This window comes from Mastigoproctus giganteus, chromosome 11, assembly GCF_048544385.1.
Source record: "Mastigoproctus giganteus isolate SK-2022 chromosome 11, ASM4854438v1, whole genome shotgun sequence".
Classification (NCBI taxonomy): Eukaryota; Metazoa; Arthropoda; class Arachnida; order Uropygi; family Thelyphonidae; genus Mastigoproctus; species Mastigoproctus giganteus.
This window is the reverse complement of record NC_143585.1, coordinates 160,014,146-160,037,275: the sequence shown is the minus strand read 5'-3', so window position 1 is coordinate 160,037,275 and position 23,130 is coordinate 160,014,146. Positions and strand designations below refer to the sequence as shown.

At 38.7% G+C, this 23,130-nt stretch overlaps 1 protein-coding gene across 1 annotated transcript in view; it reads left to right on the top strand.

Moving 5' to 3' along the window:
* The window catches only part of Ranbp16 (Ran-binding protein 16), a 902,587-nt gene that overhangs the window by 770,950 nt on the left and 108,507 nt on the right, over positions 1-23,130 (top strand). Inside the window, exon 22 of the mRNA XM_090384993.1 lies at positions 9,360-9,498. Coding sequence (XP_090241119.1) covers positions 9,360-9,498 — 139 coding nt within the window. The remainder of the gene's footprint in view (positions 1-9,359; positions 9,499-23,130) is intronic.

Genomic DNA, 23,130 nt, shown 5'->3' with positions numbered 1-23,130 from the left:
AGTTGACTAATTCTCCTTGGTGCAATCCGTGGGTCTTGCTTTTGTCTAGACCAAATTCCATCCTAATATCATTGCTGAATTCTTCTGTGATCTGAAGTAGTTCCTGGAGGTGCTTCTCTGTTCCCGCATAGAACTTGATGTCATCCATGTACATCTAGTGAGTGAGGGTGTACAGGTTCTTCCTTCCTTCCTTTGCGGTTATATCCGTACTTGCTACTGAAGAGCATGGTGGATAGTGGGTTAAGTGCTAGACAGAACCACAATGGGCTCAGTGCATCTCCCTGAAAGATTCCTCTCCTGATGGAGATTGATCTGGTTGTGATGTTTTCGACCTTAATGGTGGTACTCCATTTTGCCATCGTTTCTCCTAGGACGTTTGTCACTATCAGATTGACTTTGTAGATGTTGAGCGCCTCTATTAGCCAGCTATGAGGCACAGAGTGGAAGGCCTTCCGGTATTCGATGTAGGCTGTGTACATGTTGCAGCGCTTCTTGTAGGCTTTTTGGTTAAAATTGCTCCTTGCATCCTTTCTGCTGTTCGGCCATTATGTTCTGGTGCTCCAAGTGGTGTGATATCTTCCTGGTTATGCAGCTGTTGGGAGGCAGGTGATTGGCCTATATTTCGCTGAGTTTCTTGTATCTTCGTCTTTAGGCTTCAGATATGTGATTCATTGAGTGAGAAACTTTGGGTTTGTCTCTGGGTGCCTTATCATTCAGGTGAACTGCCGTGCCAGGTGCTTGTGTGTGTGTGTGTGTGTGTGTGTGCAAGCACCTGGCAGAGCAGTTTGCCTTTAGCCAGCGGGTGGTTGATTGGTGGAACAGACTCATCTTTTGTTGTGGAAGTTGATAGCCTAAATAAATTTAAGGCTGAACTGGACAGGGATTTGGAACGAATGGAAGGGATAAAGGAGAGAGGACCCATCAGGCATTTAGGTGCCTGGCTCAAGCAAGTGTAAAAGCCCCATGAATCACATTCAGCTACCGAACTCAATGCCTGAGCCCATACTCAAACAACAAGCATTGAGCTTGGTAGCTGAGTGTGCTTCACGGGGGTTTCACCCTTGCTTGAGCTGGGCACAGTAGGCAGCAGTCATTGGTAATTCTATTGTCAGGGAAACAAGAAATATGTTGTGTAAAAAGGATAGGTACAATAAGACTAGGGTATGTTTGCCAGGTTTCATGACATTATAGAGCACTTTCATCTTTTAAAGTCACAAAAAGGTAATATTGGCATTAGTAGAGGCATATCATGCAAGAAAGCAAGCCTATATGGCATCAGCAAAAATAAAATTTAAAAAAAACCTTCCCATTTCACCCATACATTCACTCCAAATATTATTATTATTATCTTATATTGTTTCTCCCTGATTCGGGGTTCCACATCATGACGGGTATTGCTACCAAGTACACACGGTGGTGGTTGTTATGTCTTGTTTTACTGTTGGTTGAGGAACTCTCTGACTATCCTACAGGTGTTCAGGATTGCGACTTTCTGGAGTTCCTTGTAGGTATTTGCTGAGACACCTATTGCCGCTAGGCAGTTATATAGGGTCTTTGGCACCATACCTGTGGTTGACACGATGATCGGGATGGTTGTTACTTATTCCATATGCCACATCTCTTTGATCTCCTGTCTTAGGTTCATGTACTTCCTGATTTTTTCCCCATGGGTTTTCTGCAGGTTGCCAGTGTTTGGTACCGCTATGTCAATCAGATAGGTAGCCTTTTCCTTCTTGTCCACAAGGATTATATCTGGTCTGTTGTACAGGATTGTCCTATCCATTATTATGGCACGGTCCAAGTACAGCTTGTGGATTGGGGTCTCTAGTACTGCCTGGGTTTGTACTTGTAGTTCGGTACACTTTCTTCGATGAACTGGTATTTCCTTGCTAGCTTCTGATGTATTATCCTGGCTACTTGTTCATGTCTATGAGTGTACTCAGTCTGGGTGATCCCCTTGCATCCCGGGGTGATGTGTTGCGGGGTGGCATCATCGACACATGTCGTCAGACACTCTGGGCTCTTGACGATGTATTTTCTATAGTTCCTGATGTTGATTACCTGGTCTTGGATGGCGAGTATGAATCCTTCAGTCTCGAGAAAGAGCGTCCCCCTTCGTGAGCCATGCATTGAAAGCAATTTTGTCTTTGTGATCTTGATGGAGATCATTGTAGAGTCTGCCATGGAGTGTCTTCTCTGCCCATCTTTCTAGCTTCATTTGTACCTCCTGGTTGGGGGGGGGACTCTTCGCTTAGGTTGAGTGGGGTATACCGCTTATCTGTCTTCCTTATGGCCTGGTGGAGTGCTGCTGTGTTTTTCTGGAAGTAATCCTTCAAGTTAACTATCGTTGTCTTCTGCTGCTCAGTGAGGTCTATCAGGCTCCTTTCTCCTTTTTTCTGGGCAATTGTAAGTCTCTTCATGGCAGATTTTGGGTTGTGTTGGCAGCCCTTATGATTATTATTATTATTAGCCATATGGTGCAAGGAATCCTGAGGCTTATGCTCCACCAGCCTAAAAATAAAAATTCCCACATTACCCTGAGAGAGAGATAGAGTCAGCAGTAGAAGGGAATCGCCAAGAAAGAGAAGAATGATGATATCCAGCTCAGGACCCTGGGTTTGCAAAGTCCATACTCACCAGATGTGAGCCTCTGGGTTATTTGTCTAGTTCTGCCTTGAATTTATTTAAGCTGTCAAATTCCATAACAGCAGATGGAAGTTTATTCCAGCAATCAAACACCCACTGTCTAAAGGAAATTTCCACATATCTGTTCTACAACTGTCTTTTCCCAATTTGAATTTGTTCCCTCAGGCGAATAATCTGGACAAGAGGAAGAATCCCATCAGCGTTGAGCTTGCTCAAACCATTCAAGGCCTTATACACCTCACTCAGATCACCTCGCAGGTGCCTAGTCTCCAGATGCTGCAATTTGCAGAACTTAAACCTTTGAAGAGCAACACTTTGTTCCCCTCACCAGTCTCATTGCCCTTCTCTGTGCTCGTTCCAGCAGCTCTACATCCTTAAATGAGGCTTCTAGACCCGTTAACAATACTCAAGGTATGGCCTGATCATTGCCTTATACAAGGGGATAATCACCTCCTTATCCCTGCTAGCAAAATTCCTGTCTATAATTGACAAGATACCATGAGCTACTCTTGCAGCCAGTCTGCACTGTTCAGAAAACTTCATATCTGACTGCACAATTACCCACAGGTCTTTTTCATTCTCTACTACACTGAATGTAGTTTCACACACTTGATATGTTACTCTGGGGTTACTGCTACTCACATGCAGTACTTTACATTTGTCAATGTTAAGCTTCGGTTGCCACTTCTCAGCCTGTCTTCTCAATTTCTCTAGATCGTGTACTGTCATTAAAAACCCTTCCAACCTTTGTATCATCTGCAAACTTGGACATTAGGCCTGATATAACTTCATCAGTACCCTTAATAAATTCAGAAAACAATAATGGGCCCAACACTGAACCCAGGCAGACTCCACTAATAACATTAGTACATAAAGAGCAGTGTCCATTGATTACCACTCTCTGTGTTCTCCCATTCAACTATCCCTTTATCCATAGCAGTGATTTGCTCCTAATACTGTAAAGTAGCGCTAATACTGTAAAGTTCCTATGTTTTCCTAAAATCCAGGTATATGATATCAAAATTATTTTTTGCATCCAGTTCCTTTGTATCCAATCAAATTGGTCAGATAAGATTTCTGCTTAACAAACCATGCTGTGTATGAACTATAACTGCAGTCTTGTCTAGATGATCCTGCAGTGCTTCTTTAACCACTGCCTCAGTTAATTTCCCCCAGAACAGAAGTTAAACTAACAGGTCTCTAATTACTGCTGTCACCCTTTGATTCCCCTTTGTGAATTGGGGCATTTGCACATCTCAACTCGATGGGGCCCTCCCCTGAGTCCAAGATAGCTCTCATAATTATGGCTAAGGATTTGCTTACTTTCTTTGCTGCCTTCTTTAATATAACTGCATAGATCCCATTCACCCCAGTTGCTTCTCTTCTTATTTAACTTCAACACTTTCTCCTTCACTTTGCCCTCAGTTATTACAAAATTATTTAGTTTTACATGTTGTATGGTGTGGGGCATGTCCACATGCACCAGGGGTCCAAGTTCCTGCCAGTGAAACATGCTCCATACCGTACAACCACCTCCACCTGCACTTTTGATACCATGCACGATGGATCAAGAGCCTCATGTTGTTGATACCAAATCCATACACAACCATCCACGGTGTGGAGTAAATAACGTGACTCATCCGACTAGCACACTTTCTTCCAGTCTTCTAACATCCAACTTGCATGCTCTTTGCACCAGGCGAGTCTTTTATGCCGATGAACCTTGGTTAGGAGATGATGCTGTAGGGGTCATCTGCTGGTATAGCCCATATGTGTGAGCATGCGACGCATGGCCACGGCAGATATTGTTCAGGGTTGGCCCATGTTATATTGGATAGTCAACTCTTCAACGATGCTGCGTCTTTTCGCCTGCACAGGTCGTCGGACCCAGCACTCACCTCTAATGTCAACCTTTCGCTGACCTTTGCAGTTTGCCGTCAGGTCGTTGTTTGACCATTTTGACGCCAGTCCTGGTACACTTTAACAATGGCGGCTCTCGAATACCCCACCAGTTCAGCCGTTTGGGAAATTGGGGCACCAGCTTTTTGAGCTCCCACAATCTGTCCTTCATCAAAGTCCAATAAATCCTTCCTTTAACCATCACGCTCCGAATTTTAATACCTACTGAACCACTGACACCTTATCTATGCTACGCAGATCAGCTAACTGCGCACTCTCGTATGCCATGTGGGCAACGGGTCGCATTCAGTTTCCCTAGGGGGTGGTCATAATTCAGTGATCACTCAGTTTATATGTGTAGTGCTGACTTTAAAGGTGATGAAAGTGTTATAGTAAGAATTCTTTTGATTTTGTGTGAAAATGCTTTAATGTATTTTCTTTTAACAGATTTAGCCAAAGTTACTAAACCCTTTCAGAATGGATAAGTTTTTAAAATAAACCGAAACGAACATGATGAGGAAAAAAATTATGCATTAGCACTACCTTCGCAGTGGTATGGGTTAGACCTAAATGGTTCAAATGCAAAGAAACAAAAAATTAAAAAGTATGCATTTCGATCCTCTTGGGAATATTATTTGGTGATAGATAATAGTGGTGGAACTGGTGTATTTTGCTTATTATGTCAGGCATGTTTGGCTGGCTATCGGAAGTCGAATTGTGAAAGACATTACCAAACGTGCCATAGGAATTTTCATGAAGCTTTTCCCAAATTTACTGATAATAGTAAAACTAAACTTCAAGAAGAAAAAAATAAACTTGAAAGACAGAAAAATATTTTAAATTTAGGTCAAGCTAATAGTCATTAAGTGTTTGCAAATGAAGTTTCATTTATATTATCAAATATAACTGCAAAGAATTCATTGCCTTACACTAGTGGTGAAATAATAAAAAATTGTGTAGTGTCATCATTAGAAGTGCTTGCTAGCGTCTTACCAGAAAAACAGAAAGCTACCTTAATTAGCTCTGCCAAAAATATTCCTTTGAGTAATGATACAGTTTCAAATCGAGTTCATAAAATGATAGATGTAATATTCAATGAATTATTAGGTAGAATCGAAAGTTGTGCATTTTTTTCACTGGCACTTGATGAGTCGACTGATGTTTCGGGCATATCACAGCCCACATGCTTTGTTCATTTCATTCAATGTGCAGCTGTGAAGAAGAGTTTTGCTATTTTTCTGCTTACTAGTCATACAACTGGAAAAAATGTATATGATGCACTTATGAAATTCCTCACAGTGCACAAAATTGATCTGAGTAAACATATCAATTGTTACTGGTGGTATGCCTTCCATGATAGGTAAAAACAAAGACCTTATTGCTTATCTTAACAGAAATGAAAGGATACCTAATTTTGTGCATTATCATTGTTTGATTCATATTGAGCATGTTGGGAAGCTTTTTGACCAGTGCAGACAGTCTTCAAGAGTAGCTCATGGTGTCTTGTCAGTGATATACAGGAATTTTTCTAGCAGGGATAAGGTGATAATTATCCCCTTGTATAAGGCAATGGTCAGGCCACACCTTGCATACTGTATACAGGTGTGGAGGCCTCATTTTAAGAAAGATGTAGAGCTGTTGGAACAAATACAGAGAAAGGCAACAAGATTAGTGATGGAACAAAGGGGTGCCTTACGAAGAAAGGCTTAAGTTTTGCAAATTACAGTGTCTGGAGACTAGGCACCAGCGAGGTGATCTGATAGAGGTGTATAAAGCCTGGAATGGTTTGAGCATGCTCAATGCTGATGGGATTCTTCCTCTTGCTCAGAATAATCACCTGAAAGGGCATAAATTCAAATTGAGGAAAGACAGATGTAAGATAGATGTATGGAAGTTTGCCTTTAGCCAGCGGATAGTTGGTTGGTGGAACAGACTTCCATCCTTTGTTGTGGAAGTTGATAGCCTAAATAAATTTAAGGCTGAGCTGGGCAGGTATTTGGAACAAATGGAAGGGTGAAATGGGAGCGTTTTTGTTTTTTTTTTGGCTAATGCTGCAAAAGCTTGCTTTCTTGCATCATATGCCTCTACTAATGCTAATATCTTGAAGTCATTGTTAAAGTCATCAACCATTTTATTGCTAAATCCCTAAATAAGCGACTTCAAAAAATTATTTTGGAGATCTTCAAACCACATTCTGATCTTATTACCCATACAGAGGTTTGTTCTCTCAACCATGGAAAGGTGCTCTCCAGAATTTAGGTGTTTGAAGAAGTAAAAGCTTTTCTAATAGAAAGCAATGAAAAAACCTTTTTAATGAAATTTTTGAAGATTTCAAGAGTACACTTTCATTCATGGTTGACATCTTCTGACATTTAAATGAGTTAAATTTGAGGCTACAGGGGAAAAGATAAATTTGTGGTAGTTTTATACGCAGAGAATATTGCATTTTAGAGTGCCAAGTCCACTCTAAAGTGCAATAATTGGCACATCATGGCCTTAGTTGCCCTTGCCCCATAAAAACCAAAATCATTCACTCAATCAAGCATTTTAGAAAAAACTTCAAGTGTTTCAGAATCAAGTTTTGAAAGGAAATTTGCTTCGTTTTCCTACCCTTAAAAAATATTTGGAGGAAACTGCTGGGGAATACCTATCTTTTGTAATGAATGTAATCGAAGACCTTAGTGACCAATTTCAAAAAAGATTTGAATACTTGAAAGAGCACCTCCCAAAATTTCAATTAACAATAAATTGCAGAAATTTTGAAATCACTAACTTGGAACAAATTTTCAAAGTGAAGTGGCAGCTGCCAAGTTAGAATTTGTTGATATGCAGTAATCTTTAGCTCTGAAATGTCTTTTCCAACACAAAACTATTTTAAAATTCTAGGGTTCTTCAGACTGCAAAAATTTCCTTTAATACAAAGAGAAGCACTCAAAGTACTTTCTATGTTTGAATCAACATACACATGTGAAAGTGCTTTTTCATTAATGAACAATATCAAAAACAAAAAAAAGGACAAGATTGTTGACATTACATTTGGAAGAAAATTTGTGATTATCTCTTCAAAGTCAATGTTCGCACTGATAAGGTAATAAATATTAGTGCCCAGAAATTTTAATTGAGAAATGTAATTCTTGTAATATGGCTTTAAAAAATGCATTTTTAATCTTTAAGCAAAAAAATTTATATTTTTAATATATGGTGCTTGCACATATTGTAAACTACAAAATCTTGCTCTCTTAAAACAAAAGGTTAAGAACCCCTGTTCTACAATGACATCCATAAAACTACATAGATAAGATGGCTTCCTAAGCTTGGCTCAGGAAGGCTCTTCTGCCAGATCGAAGGATTCATGCTCACCATCCAAGACCAAGTAATCAACACTAGGAACTACAGGAAATATATTGCTAAGGACCCCAGAATAACAGATGACACGTGTCGATGATGCTACCTGGCCCCAGATACAATCCAGCACATCACCACAAGAGACAGAGTAATTACCCGGGTGGAGTACATTCACGGACACAACACAACGGGGTCTCCAGAATAATACATCAGAAGCTAGCGCAAAAATACCAGCTGATCAAAGAAAGTGTACCATATTATAATACCAACATCTGAACATACCAGAGACCCCTATTTACAAATTATTCTAGGACCATGCCAGAATAATGGACAAGGCTATCCCATACAACAGATCAGACATTACCTTCATTGACAAATTGTTGTTGTTATTATTTGGTTTTTAGGAGCATTAGCAACTAAAGCCATATTGCTCTGGGGATATGCGGTGGTCATTCCCTGACCTTACCGCATCCTCCGTATTTGGTGGTCATGGGCTCGAACCCCGGTCTAATCAAGAAGCATGTGCTACGCACTGCCGCTCCTGCCCACCTGGCTACGGAGGTGCCGATCATTGACAAGAATTAAAGGGCTACCTACCTGATTGACATAGCAATGCCCAGAGGTACACAGCCTAAGACAGGAAGTCAAACTAATGTGATGTATAGAACAAGTCACGATCATCCCAATCACCTTGGCAACAATTGGCATGGTGCCGAAGATCCTCCATAAGAACTTAGCAGCAGTAGGCCTCCTAGAGAACACGTAATGGAGCTTCAGAAAGCTGTGATCCCGAACACCTGTAGGATAGTAAAAGAGTTCTTCGACTCACAGTAATAATAGAACAGCACACAACCAACCACTTCGTGCACTTGGTAGCAGTATTCAAAATGGATGGAAAAATCCCATAAAGGAGAAGTTATAATAATAATATCCTAGTAGCAATAGGCTTTCCAGAGAACACTTATATGGAACTCCAGGATGCAACAATCCGGAATGCCTGTAGGGTAGTAAGAGAGTTCTTCAACCCACAGTAATAATAATAATGGTAACTGTACAAAACCAGTACCCGTCACATATTAAGAAAAAATTCCCATAAAAGAAAAAAAAGTTTTAATAATAATAATGCTTTATTCTTTTATATACTATTGCACTAAATTTAATTAGAAATTATTACTATTGTTTTATAACTATCTATTATATTGTAATATTAATATCATAATATTAATTATGCTTATTAGTGTATTTAAACACTGCTTTGGTATGGAACTTTTTATGCACTTTTATAATTTTATTATTAGTTTATTAATTAAATGAAAATGGTCACAAAGAGCATAAATATATTTTAACATAACCTGACCTACTAAACCAAAGTAGTAGTAGGTCAGTATATAATATAACCTGACCTACTAACCAAATCTTTTTCATATCTAATTATTAAAAGTAAACCTGAAATATTTGCGTACTTTTAGGATTATCCAAAGTTGAGTCAGACATACTATGTTCTCTTGGAATGTTTAGCTCAAGACCATATAAACTTCTTAAGTAATCTTGAGCCACAGCTGTTTTTGTATATATTATCATCTATTTCTGAGGGTCTTACTGCTTTAGGTAAGTAATATCAAAGTAACAGATATTTACTTCAGAACTTTAATATATAAATATTATTTGCATTTTTTGTGTTAAATGCCATTAGTTCAAAGTAAAATTGGAAGACTGAAAAAACATTATCCTAATTATTAGAAAATATATGTATATTTCCTATAAATAACTCCATTTAAGAGTAGCCGCATGCACTTGGTTAATGCCAAGTGACTGACATTATGGCTTGACCGCCGTGATGGGCTTCTGAAGTCTAATTGCTGAAGGTTTAAAATTAACAGTTATCCACAAAGTCCATGGTTGATCAGTTATCACATTAGTTTTAAACAGATCTGACAAAACCAGTTTTTGTCAGAAGTAACCATGGAAAATATAAACTGGCCTATAGGCTCCAAACAGATATCGAGACAAGATGTTTAAAATCCCTCAGCTGTCAAACAGCATATTCATGAATTCAACCACGTTCCTGCTCTTTCTTATTATGCATTCTCTAATAGATCAACCAGTCAGCAAGCTCTCTCTATTCCTAATACAGAAATGTTTAGAAAGTGTTTCCAGCTCACCAAAAATTGGCCATCTGTAATCCAGATATTGCTAATTGAAACTACAAATGTGAGACATTAAGAATGATTACTCCAGCTGACCACCTTCGGTGGAATTTCAATTAAGGTCTTCTCTCTTGCTACCCTGAATACTTCAGAGGGTGTCATAACAGAACGAGACTTGGCATACATCACTGAAGATGATATTACTCAAGAGCTGCAGGTTCAAAATGTCATTCCAGCCATGAGAATTCTAACAAGAATAGATGGCTCACTGATACCAACTAGAAATGTTATGTTGACGGTCAGTTCACTTAATCAGCCGGAAATAATGAAGGCAGACTACTTAAATTGTAGGGTATGACTATACATATTATATCTTATTAAGTGTTTCAAATGCCCAAAACTATGCCATTCACGGACAGTCTCCCAAAAATATCCACACAGCATGCTCCACAATCTCCAAACTGCAAAGGTGACCATCTCGCATATTCAGAGAAAAAGGACTGTAGCATCTGGAAAAGAGAGAAGAAAAAAAAGATCCAAATTACAAAATCGAACATGAAGCTACCTAGAAACAAAAAAGAAAGTTCCATTAAGTAAATTAAATGTTCCTATGCAGTTGCTCTTCAACAACCAATGAAGAAAACAGTGTCATTTCAAACCAATGTGTCCTTCTCTTCACACAAACCCATAACAGACTGGATTTGCTCGGTTCTGTATCCAGTGTCCACTTGTTCCATCACTTGAGTGACCACACTCCAATATAACATAGCTTATTCCAAAATCCAAATGCCCTAACACAACTGGCAAGAAGCTCCATCTGACAGAAAGCATGGATACCAATGACAGTACAGATCAAATTGATACAGTTCTGAAAACAAATGGTAGAATAGACTTTCATCCTATTTTTCCCAAAACGGAGAAGGCAAAATTTGATTGGCACAGACAGACCAGTTCTCAGAAACCAGCTGAAGTAAAAATTAAATAATATCCATACTGATACAGTGTAATTGTCATGGTTTCTGGAGTAGTCCAGATGACATTCACAATCTTCTTGATCAGTACCATTCTGTAGGTGTATGTCTTCAGAAAAAAAAAATTTACTTTGATAGTAGACATCATAATAAAAGGCAACATCACTTGTAGAGAAGGTTGCATACCAACTCAAATAGTGAATGAGTAGCACTCCTCGTGGAGCAGTAGCATTCCTCATTGATTCTAGTGTACCATCTCATTCTTTGCAAAAATCTGTGGAAGCCATAGTAGTATGCATAATAGCCAACATTACATTAACATGTCTCGCATTAGTAGAGACATATGATGCAAGAAAGCAAGATTATGCAGTATCAGCAAAGAAAACCGCTCCCATTTCAGTCCTCCATTCATTCCAAATACCTCTCGAGCTCAGCCTTAAATTTATTTAGGCTATCAACTTCCACAACAAAGGATGGAAGTTTGTTCCCCCAACCAACTACCCGCTGGCTAACGCCAAACTTCCGCACATCTATCCTACATCTGTCTTTCCTCAATTTGAATTTATGCCCTTTCAGGTGATTATTCTGAGCAAGAGGAAGAATATCCATGAGCATTGAGCATGCTCAAACCATTCAAGGCTCTATACACCTCAGTCAGATCACCTCATAGGTGCCTAGTCTTCAGACACTGTAATTTGCAAAATTTAAGCCTTTCTTTGTAAGAGCAACTCTTTGTTCCATTCACTAATCTTGTTGCCCTTCTCAGTACTCGTTCCAACAGCTCTACATCCTTCTTAAAATGAGGCCTCCAGACCTGTAAACAGTACTCAAGGTGTGGCCTGACCATTGCCTTATACAAGGGTATAATCACCTCCTTATCCCTGCTAGAAAAATTCCTGTATATCATTGACAAGACACTATGAGCTACTCTTGCAGACCATCTGCACTGCTCAGAAAACTTGATATCTGCCTGCACAATTAGCACCACGTCCTTTTCGTTCTCTACTACTGTCAGAGTAGTACCACAGAGTTGATACGTCACTCTGCGGTTACTGCTTCCCATATGTAGTACTTTACATTTGTCAATGTTAAACTTCATTTGCCACCTCTCAGCCCGTCTGCTCAACTTTTCTAGATCCTATTGCAACATCATGCTGTCATTAGTGTCCTTAACAACCCTGCCAACCTTTGTATCGTCTGCAAACTTGGACATTAAGCTTGATATACCATCATCAATATCATTTATAAATACAGAAAACAACAATAGACTCAACACTGAACCCTGAGGGACTCCATTAATAACATTAGTCCACGATGAGCAGTGTCCGTTGATTACCACTTTCTGTCTTCTCCCACTCAACCATCCGTTTATCCATAGCAGCAATTTGCCTCCAATGCCACACTGCTCCAATTTGTTCAGCACTCTTCTATGTGCAACATTATCAAAAGCCTTTCTAAGATCCAAATGTATGATATCAAAGTTATTCCATGCATCCAGTTTCTTTGTGACCACATCATAGTATCCAATCAAATTGGTCAGGCAAGACTTTCCCTTAACAAAACCATGCTGTGTCCAAGCTATAAGTGAAGTCTTATCTACATGATCCTGCAATGCGTCTTTATCCGCTGCCTCCATTAATTTTCCTAGAACAGAAGTTAAACTAACAGGTGTGTAATTACTTTTGTCACCCTTTGATCCTCCTTTGTGAATTGGGATCACATTTGTACATCTTCAGTCCATGGGTAACTCCCCTGAGTCCAAAGAAGCTCTCATAATTATGGCTAAGGGTTTGCTTACTTCCTTTGCTGCCTCCTTTAATATAACTGGATAGAACCCATCCACCCCGGTTGCCTTTTTTATGTTTATCTTCAACAATTTCTCCACTTTCCTCTCAGTTATTACAAAATCATCTAGCTCACTGCCAGAGTTTAACTCACCTCTGTCATTCACCTCCCTGAATAACTCCTCATGGGTGAATGTAGATGCAAAATACTCATTTTGTTTGTTAGCCACCTGAGCAGGATTATCAACAGTTGAACCATCAATATCCAGTGAATAAATCTGATTCATCCCTTTCCTTCTAAAGTAAAGGTAAAGAACTCTTTGTTGTTTTTCTTTGCATCCTTTGCCAAGGATTTCTCATAATCTGCCTTGGCCTGCCTAATCTCCTTTGGGACTTGGTTACAGACCAGCTTATATCTATCATAGGTTTCCATGTCACCCATTAATTGATATGTATCCTATGATTTTTCTTCTCTGCCATATGTCTCATTAGTTAATCTGACATCCGTTTAGGCCTAAACCTTGAACAATATTTCTTAGTTGGTATGTAAAGCCTAGTAGCTTCCAAGATTAATTCTTTGAATGCTTCCCATTTTGAATTTGCTGTTGGTAACATCATCAGTTGGTCCCACCGTGTAGAATTTAAATACTGTCTCAGACCACCGTAGTTGCCTTTACGAAAGCAAAAACCCTTCCCTTTAGCCCTGATGGTAGTTATATCTTCCTCCAAACAATCATATTGCTTATGATTGTTTGGAGTATTGTTTGGATTGAATCATATTGAAAACCTTATGACCCAGCCTAACCCCCCCCTGCACCATCCTCTATATGGATCCCATAATTTAAATAAAGGAGAACAAATGATAGAATGCATACTTGACAAGCAAAACCTCACCTTGCTTAATTCTGGTGCCCACATGTAGATACGTATTCTCAACAAGAACTGCCCACCGGGCTAGCCAGGTGGGTAAAGTGCCTGCCTGGCAACCCAAAGGTTGCGGGTTCAAATCCCGACTCGGGCTTGGATCAAAGTACTGCAAAAACCTTGGGAGGTGCATTATGGCCACAGAAGCCGATGTGCCAACAACTACCAAAAAAAAAAAAAATCAACAAGAACTAACTCAGTTGACTTGTTTATACATTCACCAGCTATATATATCCATTTTGGAATGGGTTGTTAATGATGATCCACTTACTAGTGACCATTTTCCTGTAATCTGCAAACTTCTAACAAATGATATGCCATTATTTGAAAATTGGATGGAGTGAAAATTTCAGAAGCCCAACTGGACATTGTATGCAAATCTTGCCATAATGAATGGGCAGATGTGCTTTTCAATATATGCCCTGGGGTGAAGCATTTTTGTAGCCAAGCGAATCTTAGTTCAACTTATAAAATGATCTATTTCAAAGCGATAGTTGTTTAATTTTTAAAGTTTCCTTTCATTTTCATCAAATAAGTAGTTTTTACTTTAAGAGTAAGCACGTCTTAGAAAGAAAACCTATTTTTTTTTTTTTTTCTTTTCTTTTCTTTTTTTCTCTTCTGTAGCATTAGTTGAGACATATGAGGAAAGAAAGCAAGCTTATACAGCATCAGCCAAAAAATTTACAATTTAAATCTGTGTTGACTGTGAATGAGTAAATCCATACTCCCACTCCATCATAACACATTAGGCACTTAACAGAACCTTCCATCTTCTGGTGTACTCTTCAATGAATTTCCTGAATCAGACTTGAAAGCTCTTGGGTGTTCTCATTATGGGATTCCACTTTTGAAGAAACTGAGCCTGTAGAACTGTCTCCCTACTGATTTCAGTATCATTATTTATCATTTCGTCATTGCTTTTCCCTTCTATGCATTTTACACTTTAGAATGCCTCTCACTCTCTATCACCTTTCCTTATGTTGAACTATGGACTTGCCTCACTCTTGCTTATGCAAGATTGGGGCAACTTCGCAAGAGGAAGGCCTCGGGTGCCAAGTGTTTTTCATGGCCAAGCGATTCTCGTGCATTTAAAGGGCGTTTGACCCTACTGCAATTGAGTTTTCGTTGTTTTTCTCTCTTACTCAATCAACTTTTCTGTTAAGTAGCTCTACTTTCTTAAAAGTACTGAGAAGTGAACCTAGAAGGGAAGTGCCTTTTTCTTTAATTTAGTACTCTTACTAACTGCTAACCTCTATGCTTGGCCACCAAGCAGCACTGCTCCTGCCTCCCCATGGCAGGGCTGTAATCTGGGCAAAACCACAGGTTACTGGCCCCACCACAGGGAGGCAAAATAAAACCCCAGGGCCAAAAGGAGCCAACACGGATACATATCCATCTATAGAGCAATCGAGCTGAAGATCAGAACCTTCAGATGTAGACCATGAATCCAATCAACCAAAAGGACTTCTAACAGAAGCACAGTGTCATCATGATATACCAAATTTCTTGATGATGCATTCACTATCCGCCCAGCCTGTGGGCAGGTTATCACCATTCTTAATCCAAAAAACTTTGGAATCTATTGCTGGATCACCAAAAACGGTGAAAAGACTGCAATCTGGTGATCTCCTGATTGAAACAGCCACCTCAAAACATTCTAAGCAGCTGTTAAAGACAACATTTTCTGGGTTGACAGTAACAATTACTCCCCACAAAACCTTAAATTCATCAGAAAGTGTCATCAGTGAGTGGGACCCAATTACAGTGTCCGAAGAAGAACTACTGCAGGAACTCAGCAGTCAAAAATTATAGATGTGAAAAGGATTATGATGAAAAAAAGGTGGAAATCTCACTCCAACTAGATCCATTTTTCTGACATTTAGCACTCCGGAATTACCTTCCTCAATTAAAGCTGGCTATTTAAACTTTCGGATTCTACCTTTCATTTTGAATCCTGTTCGTTGCTTTAAATGTCAGAAATGCAGTCATTCCCAGCAAGAGTATTGAGGTGATGCTATATATATCCCATCTGTGGCTTTAAAGATCGGCACCTCCGTAACCAGGTGGGAAGGAGCAGCACACGCTTCTTGATTAGACCGGGGTTCGAGCCCGTCACCACCAAATACGGAGGATGTGGAAAGGTCAAGGGAATGACCACCGCATATTCCCGGGAGCAATATGGCCTTAGTTGCTAATGCTCCTAAAAACCAAATAAAACAAACAAGCTTTAAAGATCACAGTCAAGCAGATTGCTCAGTCAAAACCCCCTGTTTGTCCAAACTGCAAAGGAAGCCAATCCAGCCTTCTGCAAAACTTGTGAGCTAAGGATAACAAGAAAGAAAATTCAAAAATACAAAAAAAATAAATAAATAAAGTGAGGTTTGCTAAGGCATGTAGACAAGTTATGTCAAAAACACAGAAATCACTGGTGGAATACAGATTATTTAATTGCCAAACATGGAAAAACCATGCTTGGAGTAATTTCTGCAAGTATCCCACCACTAGTAACCTAATTGCTTTTAAAAGGCTGAAAGCAAAAGTTAGACAATTTAGGCGGAAAGTGAAACAGGATTCATGGATTGCTTTTGCCTCAACCATCACCAAAGGCAGCCATACACAGGTCATCTGGAAAAGAATACAGGCGTTAAATGGCAAACTTGTTCAACTGCCCTCTCCAATACTTCATTGGAAAGATAAAGACATTTCTACTCCTGAAGAAGTTGCTAATTCACTAGAAGAATCATTTTCAAAACTCTCAGCTTCTGTCTCCTATGCATCCACCTTCCAGAACATTGAAGCAGGTGGAGAATGGTATAAAATCAACTTCATTACACACCGCTGTCATTTCCGTACGACCAACCCTTTATATTAATAGAACTTCAAGAATCATTAAACAGATCTTCCAATAGTGCCACAGGTCCAGATGGAGTTCATTACTCATTAAACAGATCTTCCAATAGTGCCACAGGTCCAAATGGAGTTCATTACGTTATTAGCATTAGCATTAGTAGAGGCATATGATGCAAGAAAGCAAGCTTATGCAACATCAGCCAGAAAAAAAAAAAAACAAAAAAAAAACTTCCACTTCACCCCTCTGTTCTTTCGAAATACCTGTCCAGCTGAGCCTTAAATATATTTAGGCAATCAACTTCCACAACAAGGGATGGAAGTCTGTTCCACTAACCAACTACCCGCTGGCTAAAGGCAAATTTCCAGACATCTATCCTACATTTGCCTTTCCTCAATTTGAATTTATGCCCTCTCAGATGATTATTCTGAGCAAGAGGCAGAATCCCATCAGCATTGAGCATGCTCAAACCATTCAAGGCTTTATACACCTCTATCAGATCACCTTATGCTAAAGCATTTACTGGAAGAGGACTTGAGAACCCTATTAATTTTTAATAATTGGATTTTCTCTGAAAATGGGCGCCATTCGTTCATTATCTCCTTCTGAATCATCAGTATGGCTTTCAAAAAAATAGAACAACCCTAGGCATGCTCATCAAAGCTGAATCTTATATCCGCAATACCTTTGTCATGAAACATCTAGTCATGGTCAATTTATCTTGAAAGGGCATTTGATACTACAGTGAAACTTCCCTTTAACGGACAGCCATGGGGAACGAAAATGTGTCCATTAGAGAGAAGTGTCTGCTAACAAGAAGTCTGAGGGAGAAAAAAAAAAAGAAAGAAAGAAAAATCGTTAAACGTTTAATGTAAAATTAAATTAAAATATATACAGGCTTTGAACAATATTTTTGTAAATAATATACAATTACATACACAAGAAAACGTTTAATGTAGAATTAAATTAAATTATATACAGATTTTGCACAATATTTTTGTAAATAATATACATACAATTGTGCTATGCATATTATGACTTTATCTTAAGAAAAATACATACAGTAATCACTTATTTTCTTCTGCACCTTCTTCCGGCTGATAATTTTGTTTTCAACATTTGTTTGGAGTGAAGAAACCATCAAAAGTCCTTCAGTATCTTCTTCAGCGGCGAAAATCATTTTTAAACGATTGATTTGTATGAGCGCTTCTTCTATTTTCATCGGTGGTTCGTCGTTAATATGTTCTTCGACAGAATGACCTCCTTCCATTTCTTCATCCTCATGAGGAACTTCTTGAAAAATATCGATGATAATGTCGTTGATATCTAGAGCACCATCTTCTGTAGTGAGGTTTGAGTCTCTATCTTTGTAGCCAGGGTCACTTGTAGCGGAAGTATTGTACATTATCAATAGATGTTGAAGTTCTTGTTCTTCTTGGTGCTCCACATTGCTGTTCACAACTTCAATTTTTGCGTTTGAGAAGCCAGACTTTACAAAACAGTTCATGACAGTTTGTTTTCTAATTGCGTTTACTGAAGAGGAAATCCATTGAATCGTATCTAGGATGCTGATTTTCTTTGCAAGGTCACTCGCACATATTACATCGTTCATGTTTGCAATGAGATGTCTTAAAACACGTTTTCTGTAGTGAAGTTTAAAATTTTTTATTATCCCTTGATCCAAGGGCTGACACTTTGCAGATGTGTTTGGTGGCAGAAAAATGATTTGAATGTTGGACAATTCAATGTGCGGGTGAGATGCAGCATTATCCATGAAAAGAATATTTTTTCTGTTTTGACGAATCATGTTTTGGTTAAAGTGACTTATCCATTTGCTCATGATATCTCGTGTCATCCACACTTTTTTATTAGACTTCCAGTCAACATCCAAAAGATTCAACTTTATGCCCTTGAAACAACAAGGATTTTGTGGGTTTCCTATAACAAGAGGTTGTTCAAAGTCTCCCAGCATATTTGTACACAATAGTACAGTCAAGCGTTCCTTAGAAATTTTTCCGCCCTGGCACTTTTCGTTTTTTAGACTCATTGTTTTTTTCAGGAAGAGCTTTAAAAAAACAACCCTGTTTCGTCACAGTTGTAAATATCCTTAGCTTCAAAATCACGACATAAATCTTCCAATTTGACCGTCCACTCTGTTACAACCCCAGTATCAACACAGTAAATTCTCAGTATACTTGAACATTGAAAAACTGGCAAATGGCAAACAGAATCCACCTTCACCACTTACGATTTTCCAAGAAATTTTATGCCGAGTTTTGAACTTGTCTAGCCATCCCACAGAAGCTTTGAACTCATTTACTCCCAGAGATTTCGCAACCTCCAAAGCCTTTTCCCTAATAATAGGCCCATTAATGGGAATTTTTTTAGCACGTGCGCAACAAATTTGAAGTCCAACAGTTTTCGGGAATGATTTTTGAACCAGATCATTTACGTGTTGCCAAAATTGTTTGAGCAGTTCATTTTTTTTCTTAAGGATGCCGCTTACCTGCGTCTTCCCGATTTTGAATTTTGCAGCGAGATTGCGAACACTATTTTTTTGCTGATCATACGCATTAATGAGTTCGATTTTATCTTTTAAAGTTAAATGTTTACGAGAAGACATTGTGCACTTCACACGACACTGAACAAAACTGAAACTGAAAAGACGAAAGGCCGACCATATCCCCCCCTGCACTCGCCGAATTCATCAGAAGTTTTACACGTGCCTTAAAATTCTTGAAAAAGGGTTTAGAACCGCGACGTAAACCTTGATAAATTCAGAGAATCGGAAATAGAAAATAAACACACGATTGAGACAATACGTGTTAGAAACGTTCCTAGAAAAAGGGCTGTGAGCTCACCCACTGTCCCTTATGGGGAGATCAAATTAAGTGCTAATCTAAACGAAACAGTGCAGATTGCCTGTCCGTGTCCGTTAAAGAGAATGTCCGCTAGACAGAAGCTGCAAACACGTTAAAACCAATGGAGGTGAGTTGGGGAATTTGAAAATGTCCGTTGTAGAGAGATGTCCGTTAGGAGAAGTTTCACTGTATATGGTGTCATGGTATTATTATGGACCTTTACCATCTAGGGCTTAGGGACCATTTACTGGAAATAATTCAGAATTTTCTGCATTTGCATTCTTTTCAGATCCGATATAAAAACGTACCCTCTACATCTCACATTCAGGAAGAGGGAGTCCCACCGGGATCAATACTTAGTTCAACACTGTTTTCAGTCCAAGGTAGCAGCATGACACGAGATATCCCAAAAACCATTAAAACTTATACAAGGGGCATTCAAAAAATAAGTTACATCTGCTGCTGCTATCTATTGGTATAATTGTGCAACAAATGTGCCGCCTGCACAGAGTGGAGTTCATAGTGTGCGTCCCCCTCCCCCGTTAGGTGAGTTTTGTTGATGTAGTGGTAACAGTTGTATAGGAGCAAGCATTCATAATGGCACTTCAGCTAGCCATATGTTGTTCTCATTCAGGACAACACCACGCCACACAATGCACACACAACACAACACTAAAACAAAGGACCCACGCAAAGGAAAACCTTCTACACTATATACGCAGAGCAAAAAATCGACTATAAAAACTAATCAAACAAATAAATAATGTGATAAAACAAAAAACCAAATCTTACTCCTAACCTTTGAAAAGAGGAATTTCAATGCATCAAAAAATTAGCCACAAATAAAAACATCCTCATTCAAAGGGCTGAAAAAGGCAACTCAATAGTATTAATAAACAAATCTGATTATGACAACAAATTGACAAACCTCCTACAAGATACAAACACATACCAGAAACTAGGCAAAAATCCTATCCCCACCATCAGATCAAAAGATCATCAGATCTTTTTTGAAAAAAGAACTAAAAAGATTTCACCCCGAAGAAAAAATTACCAGCAATTTGCACCAGACCTCTTATCCCATACTACATGTTCCCCCTACATATTCGGAGTCACCAAGTTGCATAAACCAGACAAACCATTAAAATTAGCAGGTCTCAACTATTCAAGTTGTCTGTCCAACTGTCTAGATTATGGTTTTCCAGTGTATGAATCTGCCATTAGCACTACTTTAAAACGGTTAAATATGATCCATCACAATGCTTTGAGGACTGCGCTGGGAGCTTTCAGGACTTCTCCGATCCAAAGTCTATATATTGAAGCTCGTGATCCCCCATTACACCTGCGTAGAAAAACACTACTGCTCCACTACGTTGCTAAGATCCAGAGTCTACCATCGCACCCAAGTTGGGAGTATCTTCATAATACTCTGTGGGAATCCTTCTATGAGAGCAAGAAAATAGACCTACCTCGCTCAGGATCAAAGATCTTGTTCAGAGTTGGAATGCCAGTTTAAATGAAATTATTCAAAACACGACTGCACCTTGGACATATGTGTCTGTCTCTCAAGATATACACTTTCTCCAGTGGGGGAAAAATATTATACCTCCCTGCAATATTAGACAGTTACATTCAGCTCACTACTATGAACAACCAAGTCTGTAAAATTTATACAGATGGTTCCAAAACTGACAGTATGGTAGGTGCTGCGTCAGTTTTTCCTTTATGTACAATTTAGCCACTCTACCGCTAGCTTGCAGCATCTTCAGAGCTGAATTATATACCATTAAGTTAGCGCTTAGTAAAATTATTGAGCTTTCCATCTCATCTGCCATGATTTACACAGACTCCCTCAGTTCTCTCTCTCTCTGCCATAAGGAAGAATTTCTCCTCTTCTCATCCTACATTGAAAGAGATTCATTCCCAGCTATTCTGCTGCAGTGTGTCCAATCAGTTTTTGCTGGATCCCTGGCCATTCTGGCATTTCAGGAAATGAAAGTGCTGACTTTGCTGCTAAACATCCTCAACCCACTCTCTCACAACATCCTCAAATTCCTTACACTGACTATAAGTCTGTCATACACAAAGTGTGTTTCGATAAATGAGCACAGATCTGGAAAAGTAACAGCAACAACAAACTTTACCAGTTAAAAGAAGATCCAAAGCTGTAGTTCTCTGGCTTCTGACGAAACAGATGAGAGGAAGTGGTACTGGCAAGACTCAGAATTGGACATCATCTCTTCCTATTATTGGGAGAAAACCCACCTCAGTGCTCATCCTGTCGGACACAACTTACAGTCCTTCATTTTCTGGTTGGTTGTCCCTTACATTCAACCATCCGGTCAAACACTTTTCAGTGACTCTCCACATTGAATATATCACCTGATTTATCTCATTTCTTAGGGAACGAAGAAATATTGAAGAACTTCTATTGTATCTAAAACATATTGGCCTGTACAGAAGCATATAATATAAAATCTCTAATGATATGCTTCTTATGTAAAGATGAACAGACATAAATTGGCCTTAGTAGCCCTTATGTCGTTAAACCCAATACCAACAACAACATCACAAGAGGAATTAGATGGCCCAGCTTAATGTGCCAGGGATGAATACTAGGAATGTGTATTGCATGTGATTGCAGTTTCCTGGTATCTAGCCAGTCACACAACGTAAATACAATAACAATACAATAAACACCCACACCCAACATATAACTGACCAGGAAGAACTTTGTCTTTTCTTAGTGCTACCTGATGGATATGCAGGAACCCCCACACCTAAACCAGGAAACAGTAAGTTCCTCACACAATACAAGTCTAAGTTTGTTTATCTTGATCTCCTAGTTTTCAATCAGAGTAATCACTATTAGCTTTCTGAACTATTCCCACCACATTCCACTTTTGATCATTTGTGATGAGAAATTTAGATATATAACATATCAAGGATGCTTTTGTAGCACCTGACATCTGCACACAAAATAACAATAACTTTCAATGGATTAACATCAGAATAATACTCACTCTCTGGATATATAAAACATGGCCACCTATTTCCAGAATGTCTAATTCCGTGTAGTGGTATTTCCGTTGTTCTTTCTCACTCAGATTGGTACCACCAAGAGAAACATTTGGTGCTGTATTCTCTTGTAAGAAATCTATAACATTTATTAATTTCTGTTATAGTGTAGGCAGCACTATGACATAACAAAATTCATTCTGTTATATCACAAAACTGCTTCGTGGGAAATGAGTCCTAGAAAACAGGTGTATACATTAGATGTTTGTCTATATTTTTAATTTTTTTTCATCAGAGTACAAAATTTGATGTGATGAAAATATTGGACTAAGATACAAACAGACAACTCGACAGACTTTCCATTTTTATATTCCACAAAAAAGAGTATTACATTAAAAGAATGTAATAACAAGTAGAGCAATTCTTACTTTAGTTTTTTTTTTTATTTGTTATTTTTCTATTGCTTCATTTTTGTACTGTGTCTTTATGAAGAGTCTTATTGAATGAAACTTCTACTAAAAATGCTTATATATAAATATATAAAATCATCTAATACATGGTAAATCAGAAAACATGGAAAAAAGGATTAGGTTTTCTTAATTACTTTTTTTGTATATACCAACAAAAAAGTATTGGAACTTCCTAGGCACCAAAATCCTTGCAGAATAGTACTGTCCATAGTTTGTT